This window comes from Oryctolagus cuniculus, chromosome 3 (genome assembly GCF_964237555.1).
Source record: "Oryctolagus cuniculus chromosome 3, mOryCun1.1, whole genome shotgun sequence".
NCBI classification, from domain to species: domain Eukaryota; kingdom Metazoa; phylum Chordata; class Mammalia; order Lagomorpha; family Leporidae; genus Oryctolagus; species Oryctolagus cuniculus.
Window position 1 is genome coordinate 10,959,150 of NC_091434.1, and position 12,852 is coordinate 10,972,001.

General features: G+C 39.4%; 1 protein-coding gene across 1 annotated transcript in view; it reads right to left on the bottom strand.

Annotated features, from left to right (window-relative positions):
• The window catches only part of DAW1 (dynein assembly factor with WD repeats 1), a 91,523-nt gene that overhangs the window by 45,565 nt on the left and 33,106 nt on the right, over positions 1–12,852 (bottom strand). The window contains exons 4-5 of the mRNA XM_070071497.1: positions 9,082–9,140; positions 6,458–6,580 (exon numbers count right to left, since the gene is read on the bottom strand). Coding sequence (XP_069927598.1) covers positions 6,458–6,580; positions 9,082–9,140 — 182 coding nt within the window. The remainder of the gene's footprint in view (positions 1–6,457; positions 6,581–9,081; positions 9,141–12,852) is intronic.

Genomic DNA, 12,852 nt, shown 5'->3' on the forward strand with positions numbered 1-12,852 from the left:
GGGCACGGGGCTCTTTTTCCTGTCTCCCACGCTGGAAGACACATTTTCAGAGGTCTTCGAGTGGATCTCTAGGGAAACCAAAGCTGATTTAAAATGCAATGTGGTGTGAGCATGTTTGAGCATCATCCAGTCATCTGTGACATGTGCGGAAGTCGACAGGACTAGAGGTGGAGGGCAGATGACTTGGAATTGGAGATCAATGAGTGGGAGTGGAGGTGATTGGAGGCTTGGGTGATGGAATTCACCTGGGTGGGGGTTGATGATGATGATGATGACTTTACCTATTAGTTGGGAAAAGGAGACAGCTAGATGAGGGTCCCAAGCTGGAGGACAGACCCAAGCCCTGCTACCATGTCATTTGACCCACCTACTTGTCAATCATATATCCCACTTACCAGGATGGATTTTCCATCACCAGGGATCTGGAAGTGGAGGTGCCATGTATCCAGCGCTCTTCTGACCCTCTGACAGAGTGCCCCCCCTTCTCTGTGCAGGAGAGAACTAGAAGGTGCTGAAGGTGTCCTCTCTTTATTTCCCCTCCCCCACTCCGCTCCTCACCTATGCCTACATGTTTGCATCTTTGCCATTTTAAAAAACTTGATCACTTTCTGCACCATGTGTGTGCAGGCCCTTAGAGTGATTCTCTAAGTAGAAGGCAAGAGCTGGAGTAAAAATGATACTCCACATTTTCTCCACTTTGGTGGGCTTCTGAGGACAAACCGCTAGGTATAGGATGAACCCTGGCATCTGGAGAATGAGCCTTGGGAGTCAGATGCCAATGCTGAGGTTCCCGGATCTGATCCCTGGGGCCAGATGGCTGACACTGTGGCACCAGTAACCAGTGCACATGAGTAAAACATACTCAGGATTGTTTTAATCCACACCCCAGCATCCCAACTCCTGTCCCCAAGAATATTCAATTCTTGGCCTAGTCAAGTTTGGAGAAAGGTAGCTGAAAAATGACATGAGGAAGAACATTTAATACCACCTAGGCCATGTCCTATGAATGAATATTTGTTGCCTAACAGCCCTGCCACTGTGGAGACAGCGACAAGTGACAAGGGCTACACTGAAAAGGTAAGCAAGAGGAAGAAGTGTGTGCATGAAGAGCTGGAGCAAGAGCAGGAGCATGACCCTTGGCTGTCTGAAGTCAGTAACTGGAAGACTAGGCCCACATCCTGTCTAGAGGAGGCTGTGGACATGGATTCTGAGGTCAAATCTGAATTACAGAATGATCCCTGGTAGGGTCCAGCTGATCCCTGGGAGCCAGAAATAAACACTGAGAATGAGGACTGTCAAGACTGGTTCTACATAATGGAAGGTGGCCACTCACTCTCCTGAGGATTGGATTTTCTCTGGACAGTGCTGAGAATTCACAGCCATGAAGCCAAAGACCTTCCTCTCGCAGGTGTCTATGTCCTGTTACTCTCAGATGGCAATTCCCTCTGTCCTTTGGCCACAGTGTTTGCTGTTGAAGAGAATGTTGAGCAAGTCAAGGGCTTCCCACTCCAATTCTGAACTCTCAATTGACTTGGAAGATTTATAAGGTAGAACCTTACAATAGCTTTGTTAACTGCTGTATCCTAAGCATATGACATTAAATGCATAGTGCAAAAAAAAAAAAAACTTATGGGATACAGCAAAAGCAGTGTTAAGAGGGAAGTTTAGAGAAACTGGTGCCTACATGAAGAAATTGGAAAGGCACCAAATAAAAGAGCTATCAGCATACCTCAAGGAATTACAAAAACAACAAGCCAAACTCAAAATTAGTAGGAGGAAAGAAACAATTAATGTTAGAGAATAAACAAAATTGATACATCATTGGCCCAATTAAACCAAAAAGACAAGCAGGTACCTATTCAAAACAACTGAAAGGGGGAAATCCTCTCAAATTCCTTCTATCAGGCCATCATCATCTTAATTCCAAAACCAGAAAAACATACAACAAAAAAGGAGGTGTAGATTAATATCACTTATGAACATAGGTGCAAAAATCCTCAACAAAATACTAGCCCATTGAACCAAACAGCACATCAGAAAGAGCATGCACCTGCACCAAGTAGGGTTTATCTCTGGTATACAGGGATGGTTCAATACATACAAATCAATGAACATGATACACCACATTAACAAACTGAAAAATAAACACCACATGATCATCTCAATCATATGACTGAAAATGCAGATAAAGCATTTGATAAAACACAGCATCCTTTCATGATAGAACCTTTAAGCAAATTGGGTATAGAAGGAACATTCCTCAACACAATCAAAGCAATTTATCATAAACCCACAGTCAGCATCATAATGCTGGAAGCATTTCTACTAAGATCCAAAATCAGACAAGGATCTCCACTTTCACCATTGCTATTCTGTATAGTCCTGAAAGTTTTAGCCAGAGTCATTCAGCAAGAAAAAGAAATCAGGGTTACACAAATTGGAAAGGAGGAAGTCAAATCAAATCATCCCTGTTTGCATATGGCATGATTCTTTATACAGGGGAACCAAAAGACTCCACTAAGAGACTATTGGAACACATAAAGAGTTTGGTGAAGTGGCAGGATATAAAATTAACACAGAAAAATCAACAGCCTTTATATAAATAGACAGTGCCATGGCTGAGAAGGAACTTATAAGACTGGTCCTATTCACAATAGCTACAGAGTAATTTAAATACCTTGGAATAAATTTAACCAAGGAGATGAAAGGTCTTTATGATGAAAATTACAAACATTAAAGAAAGAATTAGAAGAAGATATGAAAATGGAAAAATCTTCCATGTTCATGAATTGGAAGAATTAACATATAAAAATATCCATCCGCTGAAAGCAATTTACAGATTCAATGTGATCCTAATAAAAATTCCAATGACATTCTTCTCAGATCTAGAAAAAATTATGCTAAAGCTCATAAGGAAGCACAGTGTTACTGAATAGCTAAAGTAATCTTAAACAACAAAAACAAAGCCAGAGGCATCACAGTACCATATTTCAAGATATACTATGGGCTGTTATAATCAAAACAGCCTGATACTAGCACAAAAATAGACATGTAGACCAAGAGAACAGAATAGAATCTCCAGAAATAAATTCACTCATCTATAACCAACTATTCTTTGACAAAGGAACTAAAATAAATCCCTGGAGAAAAGAGTCTGTTCTACAAATGGTGCTTTGGATCTCCACATGAGAAATAAAAAACAAGATCCCCATCTTACACCTTATACAAAAATCAACTCATAAATCTATGACCTAATACCATCAAATTACTAGAGGCAAACACTGGGGAAACTGTACCAGATTTTGGCATAGGCAAAGACTTCTCAGAAACAACCCCAGAAGTAAAGGCAATAAAAAGCAAAGATAGACAAATGAGATTACATCAAGCAAAGAAGCTTCTGCACTACAAAGGAAACACTCAACAACAGAAAGAGGCAACTGACAGAATGAGAGAAAAATATTTGCAAACAATGCAACTGATAAAGGATTAATATCCAGGACCTGTAAAGAGCTCAAGAAACTCAACAACAACAACAACAAAAAAAAAACAAATAATCCAGTTAAAAAATAGGCAAAGGACTCAAACAAGCATTTTTCAAAAGAAGAAATTCAAATGGCCAACAAACACACGAAAAAAAAAAAAGCTCAGATCAACAGCCATTAGGGAAAGGCAAAAACAAACCACAGTATGGTTTCATCCCACTCCTATTAGAATGGCTCTCAAAGAGAAATCAAAAAAATAACAAATTCTGATGAGAATGTGGGGAAAAAGGTACCCTAATCCATTGTTGGTGGGAGTGTAAACTAGTACAGTCATTGTAGAAGGCAGTATGGAGATACTATAGAAAGCTAAAAATAGATATATCAGTAATCCCACCCCTGGGTTTTACCCAAGCAAAATGAAATCAAAATATGAAAGAGTTATGTGTACCCCCAAGTTTATTGCAACTCAATTCACAATAGCTAAGATAGAAAATCAACTCAGATGCCCATCAACTGATGACTAGATTTAAAAATATACATAGTATGGAATACTTCTTAGCCATAAAAAGAATAAAACACTGTCTTTTGTAACAAAATGTTTGCATCTGGAAATCATTATACTTAGTGAAATAAGCTAGGCCCAAAAATACAAACACAATATGTTTTCCCTGACCCTTGGTAACTAATAGAGTACAAAAAATAGTTGTGTATATGAGTGACATTGACATTTTGAAATCTGATGGTTTTTTACAGCCATTATCTCTACTGTTGAGTTCCCGTGTTTTTACTTCTTACTATTTGTTGAATTCTTTACTTAGTGTAGGTTTAATCTTATGAGTACAAAATAAATTGAATAAGAAAGAAAGGAGGAAGGAGGGTAGAAGTGTTATGGGAGGGATGTTAGGGTGGGAAGGATCACTATGTTCCTAAATCTGTGTATATGAAATACATGAAATTTGTTCATGCTGAAAATGTAAATTAAAGAATTAAGAAATGAAATGAGAACTTAAAGAACTCCAATATACTTATAGAACATTGTGAGTGCACAGTTTTTCTACATTTTTACAATGCACTTTCTAATTCAGCATGAATCTCATCCTCAACTTCATTTGCTAACAATATTTTCAATACTGTATCTATGTTTTCACAGCTTTCTTTTCACACTCATAATTCACTAGCTTATGTAATATTTGATTAAACTGCATGTTAACTTACATAATGTAAAGTGAAAACACAACCAACATAAGAAAGTTGTAGACAAACAGAGCCAACTTTGGATAAACTAAGACCCTCGTGAGTGGAGCAGTTAAGCACACCTGTGTATAGCTCAAGTGCTACAAGCATTCAGGGAGCCATGAATACCAGAGGTATGCCACACAGAAGGGACAGAATAACATTAGTTAATCTTCTGAATCAGTTAAGTAGAAGTTGGTTTTAAAACATTTCATTGTACTGAGTACTGTTCTTTGGCATGTTGTGACAATGTAATTTTTTTCTACTTGGCAAAATTGAAAAATAACTTCTAAATGAATTAAACCACTTTACAGTTTGTGTATGACACATTCTCCAGGAGCACTGGCCCAGTGCTGTGAACATTAGCAGAAACTCCCTGTTGGAGAACTCCCAAAGGCTGAGAGTCATCTTCCTTGAAGGAGATCACACCACTGAATGATCCTGGGAAGGGCATCAAACTTTGTATTCTTTCTGTGACAACAGGAATACCTAACCCAAAGGTACCTGAAAGTCCTCCAAAGCATATGCTAGATGCTCAATCAACATTAGTCTTCTATCTCCTTCCCTTTCCTCCCCAATAGATGGAAGGATGAATTTTTAATGTTACCCTCTTAGTATTTTTTTGTTTGTTCTACTAAATACTTTTGATTGAATACTGTAATCAATACACAATTCTTTTTAAGTGCTGAAACTTAACTGAAAAGTGATCGCTGTTAAATATAAGAGTGGGAATAAGAGAGGGAAGAGATGTGCAATTTGGGACATGCTCAAGCTGACTTACCTCAAACGGTAGAGTTAGAAACATACCGGGGATTCCAATTCAATCCCATCAAGGTGGCATGTACCAATGCCATCTCACTAGTCCCAGTGATCAATTTCTGTTCACAATTGATCATAATGATAGGACTAAGAACCAAAGGGATCACAGAAACAAGAATAGTGTCTGCAAATACTAGCTGATAGAATAAAGAAGGGAGAGAATGATCCAACATGGGAAGTGAGATACACAGCAGACCCATAGAATGGCAGATGTCCTAAACAGCACTCTGGCCTCAGAATCAGCCCTTAAGGCATGCGGATCTGGCTGAAAAGCCCATGAGAGTATTTCAGGCATGGAAAGCCAAGACACTCTGGGGAAAAAAAAAACCTAAATGAAAGATCTCTGCAAGTGAGATCCCAGTGGAAAGAACAGGTCTTCAAAGAAGGAGGTACCTTTCTCTGAAGGGAGGAGAGAACTTCCACTTTGACCAAGGCCTTGTCTAAATATGATCCGAGGCAGTGAACTCAGGGGGCTTCCATAGCCTTGGCAGCTCATGACAAGAGCCTAGGGTGATTACTGATGCCATATACAAGAGTGTCAATTTGTTAAGTCAACAACAGGAGTCACTGTGCACTTACTCCTCATGTAGGATCTTTGTCCTTAGTGTGCTGTACATTGAGATTTAATGCTATAACTAGTACTCAAACAGTATTTTTCACTTCATGTTTCTGTGTGGGAGCAAACTGTTGAAATCTTTACTTAATGTATGCTAAACTGATCTTCTGTATATAAAGAGAATTGAAAATGAATCTTGATGTGAATGGAAGGGGAGAGGGAGTGGGAAAGGGGAGGGTTGCGGGTGGGAGGGACATTATGGGGGGGGGGAGCCATTGTAATCCATAAGCTGTACTTTGGAAATTTATATTCATTAAATAAAAGTTTAAAAAAATCAATGAAGGAATAAGTGAATGGAATCACAAACCCATAAGGATTGTTGAAAGCTATGGCGTAAACCACATTCTTGTGGCCCTCCAGCGTGTGCAGCTCCTCTCCAGACGCAGTGTCCCAGAGCTTGCATGTCCGGTCGTAGCTTCCTGTGATAAAGCTAACACAAGGAATGCAAACACGGTGCAGGGTGAGAAATGGCAGTGTGTGAATGGAGATTGCACTTTTTACCTGCAGGATAGTAACTCCATTTATTTCACTTTTCATGATGAGATTCATGTATTCAGGATAAACAGTTGAGAATAACATCTAAATCATTTGACATAGAGATTTACCAATTGTATCTCAAAATCAAAAAGGAGTCACCAAATAAAGGGTAATCTTGCTAATAATGGTTTACCTTCTGATAGCATATATGCATGCATAAATAAACAATTTTTCTGAAACTATAATTTATCTCAATCAATAGCATCAATTCTCCCAGTGGTCAGAACATAAAACCCATGGCACCATCTTCGATTCCTCTTTGCTCTCCACACCTCCTGCACAACTGTTAAGTAAATGTTGTCAGTGCAGTTTCAAAATACATTCCTAATGGGGCCACTTCTCAACTGGTCCATTGTGTTCATTTCTTCTAGTGGATCTTAGCTAATGCAAGGTCCTTAAAAATAATTTCCTCACAGAAATTAGAGTTTTCCACTTTAATCTTTCTCAGATAGCTTCCTAGAAATCTAGACCAAAATTCAGAGTCTACAAGGCAAGTAGCCCCCCAAGGCACACTCTGATCACCCACATTCTGCCTCTTGTGCATCTCTGAAGAGTAAAACTGTTTCTCTTATTCTATGCTTCTCATCCAAATTACCAAATCATTCCCAGCAGATAAAACAATGTCTGATGCACCAATAAGTGTTCAGTGAATGTAATTCTGCTTAGTAAATAAACAGACCCTAAAAATAACTTTTATCATCGGAAGTTACCATATAGAATCTAATATTTTAAATTAAAGAAGCAGTATCTAAGTCGTTCTTTAAGTATTCAATTATAAATGAGACGTTTTAGATTTTATGTCATTATATATTGCATATATAATTGCATATATATATAATTGTGTATATTTATGGTATAAAGTGTGATGTTTTAATAAATGGATGCATTATGTGATGATTAAATCAGTGTGGATAGTATATCCACCATCTCAAAACATTTTTCATTTCTTTGCCATTCAGAGTCCTCTCTTCTAGCTGTCTGACAATGTACAGGAGATTACAGCAAATTTTATCACCTTACTGTGCACAGAATACAAGAATTCAAGCCTCCTTAGATAGAAGAACTTTGTACCACTTGACCAGCTCCTCCACATTTGTGCCCAGCCTCTGGTAGCCACTATGTTACTTGCAATCCCTGCGAGATCAAATCTTTTACATTCTACATATGACTGAGACCATGTAGTATTTGTCATTCTGTATCTGACTTGTCTCACTTAATACAGTGAGCTCTAAAGACTTTCTTATGAAAAGTCTCTGAAATGAAAACATTGCTTTGAAAGTGTAACAAAGATATTTCCCTGAATATTGATGTCTAAATGTTAAGTGGTATTGATAAAATATGAAAACAAATTATTATTCCTAAATATACCTAAAAAGAGACGTTGATGAAACAATGCATATTTTACTGTCTTCTTGGCATTTTTCTTCTACCTTTGGATACATGTAGACTAATATCTGAGACTGTATACATATAGAAATTATTATGTGTTGAATTGTGTCCCCCAAAAAAGTTCACATGTTGAAGTCAATTGAGGATATGCCTCAAAATGTGATTTTATATGTATATAAGTCATTGCAGATATAATTAGTTAAGATGGGGTCATAGTAGAGTGGGATAGACCCCTCATTTAGTAAGTGGAAATGTGGACACAGACATACACACAAAGATCAGGACGATGTTTCTATACACCAGGGACTGCCAATAAACCCCCAGACCAAGGAGAGAGGCCGGAAATGGCTCTTCTTCCTCACACCCTGCAGAAGGAACCAAATGGACTGATACCTTAATCTTGGACTTCAAACTGCAAGAGCTGTGGGATAATAAATTTCTCTTGTTCATGCCACGTGCTGTGTGTTCTTTATTACAGCAGCCCTCACAATCTAACGCAGACATGGTAAGGTTTATGTCTTTAGGTGAAGACCAGGCTTCTACCTCATTTTTCCCACACAGCAACTCAGCTGCCAAGATGACCAAACCATGCTCCAAACACTAGCTTGAAGGTTCGGCTCAGCACACATGAAAGCACTGATGGAAAATGTCCACTCTGAATCCACAGATCACAACCAACCCAATGCTGTTCCTGTCTGTTCCAACCACGGAGGCAAACAGGACATTTGTCCATCTGACCTGTTACTGAGTCAAGTTATTCAGAACTGTAACATATTCTAGGGTCCCAACAAGCCTCCCACCACAATGGCACAAATGTTATAGAACTGAGATTAGAACAGAAAAATTAAGTGAATGAGAGGGCTTCTGCTACTCTTCCACAGTCAGCACAGTCCTAATTCAAAGAAATGAACACTGTATCTTTAACTAAATGGAATCTTTGACAAATAAACACTTAAAATTGTATCCCTTGATTTCTAAATATTAGAGATAAAAAAAGAACCTTACCATGAGCCTGATTTGTTAAGTGCAACATTCGTCAGTGGCAGTATATGCGCCCTGAGAACCTTTAATAAAAGAAAACAGCATTTTTTTAGACCCAAACCAGATTAAATTTAATTTGTTAATTTTAATTTCAGAACAATGAAGACATTCCTTATTGTCTTGCCTAGGTGTAACAAATGGGCAATATCCAAGATCCAAATAAATGAGAAAAAATATATTGTATATTTATTATTAACAAAAGCAATCAATCTAGTGGTTAGGAATGATTGCAGAGCAATGATTGGTTCTGTGTTTCTCAACAACTACCTTTAAGATGAATTATGGCTGTTAAATAAGATACCAAATGCAACAAATTGGTAACACTTTCTTTAACATATGGAATAAAGCTTTGCATACATTTCAAGCAGTGCATATAGAGAATGCACTAAATATTTCAAATACAGATTTTATAATGTATTATTATTTCTTTTTGAATCATAAAGCTCCTTTCAAAGGACTACGTCTTACCTTTCAATCCTGGCATTGTCTATCTTAATAAATAGTTACAGGGTGAATATACATAAATTATATAATCTATTAATAGAGTCATTGGCTGGGCTGGGACAGTCCCACTATGTCTGCTGACAGACTATAACTGTTAATAGCATTCCCTTCCACTCTCAAATTTTCCCCTTAGAGGATAAAGTAACAAGGCTACCCTAGTTAGGTCACATTTGATGTTAAACAGTGCCACCTGCTGGATAAAAACAACCTCACCCTCACCCAGAAACAACAGATGGTACAAACGAGGGCCTGGGTATTTTGTATACCATAGAACAAATTGTGAATAAATAATAATTTTAATTATCACAATTATATTTCAACTACAAAAATAAAGTCTGCAAATTGATAAGCTCTAGACTGAACCATTAAATATTTTAATCAATAAAGAAAAATAAAAGCTAGTCTTGAAGTACTAAGTGACTCTATTTGTTAGATTTTTAATTCAAATATCAAAAACTAGAGAAAAAATAACATCTTTACATTGTATTAAAATCACAGTAGCCAGGAGAGGCACCAAGTAGAAGGAATAGGGAGAAAGCTTATTGCTCTAGTCTAGGGAAAGATAGTTTTAAAAACGTGGAAAGAGTACAATCTTACAGAGGAGTTAGGGAGAAAACAGCAGAGGAAACACCACACAAATTAGAGGGACACTATGGATCTACGTGGATTGTTTGGAAACACATGACTCAGTGCCCCAGCAGCAAGAGTCTCAGCACCAGCTTTGGAGAGTGAGGTGAGACCAGACTGCAGCAGCCCAAGCCACTGGCAAATAAAGCTACAGGAAGAGCCTGGCTTGAGTCTGACTTGGAATGTGGAGACAGTGTACCTGCCAACCTAGAGGAAAAAAACAGGGAACATTTCTCTCTCCCTGACCACCCAGCGCAAGTGTCCTGTAACTAGCAGAGAGTAGGTGGGCATGTTTTAGACATACATAACAGCTGTGCCAGCGTGAGTCTGTGCACCCAGCAACCAGCCAAGGGGAGATGCTTAACTCTGGCTGGGAGAACTGATGGGGCTGTGTCGCTCCCCCTCTTCGTGGAGGAACGACACTAGACCCTGCGCTGTTCTTTTGTCTGCTCTGCCCTCCCCGGGTTTGCTGCTGGTTCTTCCCGGGTTGGCTGCCGTCCTCCCACCTCCGTGAAAGGGCGGTTCCCCCTGCCACTTTCCCCACTTCCGCTCTCGGGGGCTGCTCAGATGTTCCTCGGGTGTTCCCCTTAGATGTTCCTGGTGCATGTTGTCTCTCTCCTCCTTTATAGTCCTCTTCCACCAATTCCAACTCTGCCACCCACACGCCGAGCACGCTGCTCTCCTCCAATCAGGAGCAGGAGCAGCTCCTGCAGCTCAATCAAATTGGCGAGAGGCAGCTGTGCAGAATCTGTTTGCTCCTCTCCCAGCACCATATTGTGGGAGAGCAGATGCATAGAATAAGTCTTAATTCCAGTAACTTAGTCTAGTCCGAGTTGCTCCCCACAGGGCTGTGTGCTCGTGGCTGTGAGAGCCTTGTGTGTTGGGACTGTGAAAACACTGTGGCTGCGTGTTAGTGTACAGGGTGTGGCTGGGCAGTCATTGCGGGCAGCTGCACATGCTCAGGGCTCCCTGAACTCCAGGTGAGGGTCATTGCTGCAGGATCTGTGCTCACACCGAAGACTGCTCTGATTCTTCGTTTGGTTCTTGTGGCAACACAAATGAATATTATACACACTGGGGCTAGCACCCAGGCATCCATCTCCTTGGAGGAAATGGAGTGAGCATGAGACTATGCCAACAGAGCGGAACAAACCTCTCCTTTCATTATAAAAGAAAAAGAGGAAGAAGAGATTTACCATGCCCAATTTCTGAGTCATCTTGGATAGTCCCTTCACCCTAGAACACTAAACAGAGCTCCCAGGCCACACCCAGCACATGCCTCGGTATTCTCTGAAAGAGCAGACATTCGACTAATCTACGGAGGCATCGTCCAAAGACAAAAACCATCACAGGGAAAAAAATAAATAACTAAACCAACAAGTAGCCTCACAAATGCCTTAAAATAAATGCAGTAATTCAAAAAACAAGATTAAGGAAGACAACATGATGCCTTGAAAGGAACACAACAACACTTCAATACAAGAATGTGCAAATGAACACACTGAAGAAATATGCCAGCAACAGAATTCAAAAATTAGTTGTAGGTTTACTTAGAAGTAGTCAGAAGCAAATCCACATACTAAAGAAATCCATACATCATAGGAAAGAAAATTTTTGTCAGGAAATTGAGATTTTAAATAAAAATCAAAATGAAATATTGGAAATGAAGAATTCAAGAGAACAAATTAAAAATCCTGTGGAAAGCCTTAACAACAGAATCAGTAACACAGAAGCCAGAATACACAAATTAGAAGACCAATTTATGGAAATTTTACAATCAGACCAAAGTAAAAAAAAAAAAAAAGAAGAAGAAATTAGAAAACTAAAAAACAGTGTTGGAGATCTGTGGGATTCATGGGATACTATCAAATGATCCAACATATAGGACTTAGGAGTTCCTGAAGGCGTGGAAAGAGAAAAAGGATTAAAAAGCCTTTTTAGTGAAATAATAACAGAAAACTTCCTTAATTTGGGGAAAGAAAGGTGTGGTGGAATGAGGGGGTGAAAAGGTCATGCCAAGATGGCCACTGACAACAGAAACTGCCTGGCAACAGGCCATGATTTGATGGCTTCGGAAACCACATGACAACAGAGGAAACCACATGACAACAGAGCCTGACTGACAGCAGGCTGTGATTGGATGGTTTCAGGAACTGCCTGGCAACAAGAGCCTGACTGGCAACAGGCTGTGATTGGATGGCTTCGGAAACTGTCTGGCAACAGGCTGTGATAGGTTAGGGCATAGACCGCCCCTTGACCAGATTGGCTGGCCTTGGCTATATAAACAGCTGTAGCAACTGAAATAAATGAGTCTGTGGGCTGCATGCCTCAGGCCTGCTTTCACCCGACTCCTGAGGTCTGTGTGGTGACTTTGCGCCTCTTGCCCCCACCACGCTCCTCCTCTCAGAACGAATCCTCTCAGGAAGAAATCAACTGTAACAGAAAGGGAATCTAAGTAAGGAAGCACATAGAACTCCTAATAGACATGATGAGAAAAAATCTTCGCCATGACACATTGTAGTCAAACTCTCTACAGTAAAGCATAAAAAAAGTTTCTAAAAAATGCAAGAGAAATGTCAGATTATTTTCAGAGGGTCTCCAAGT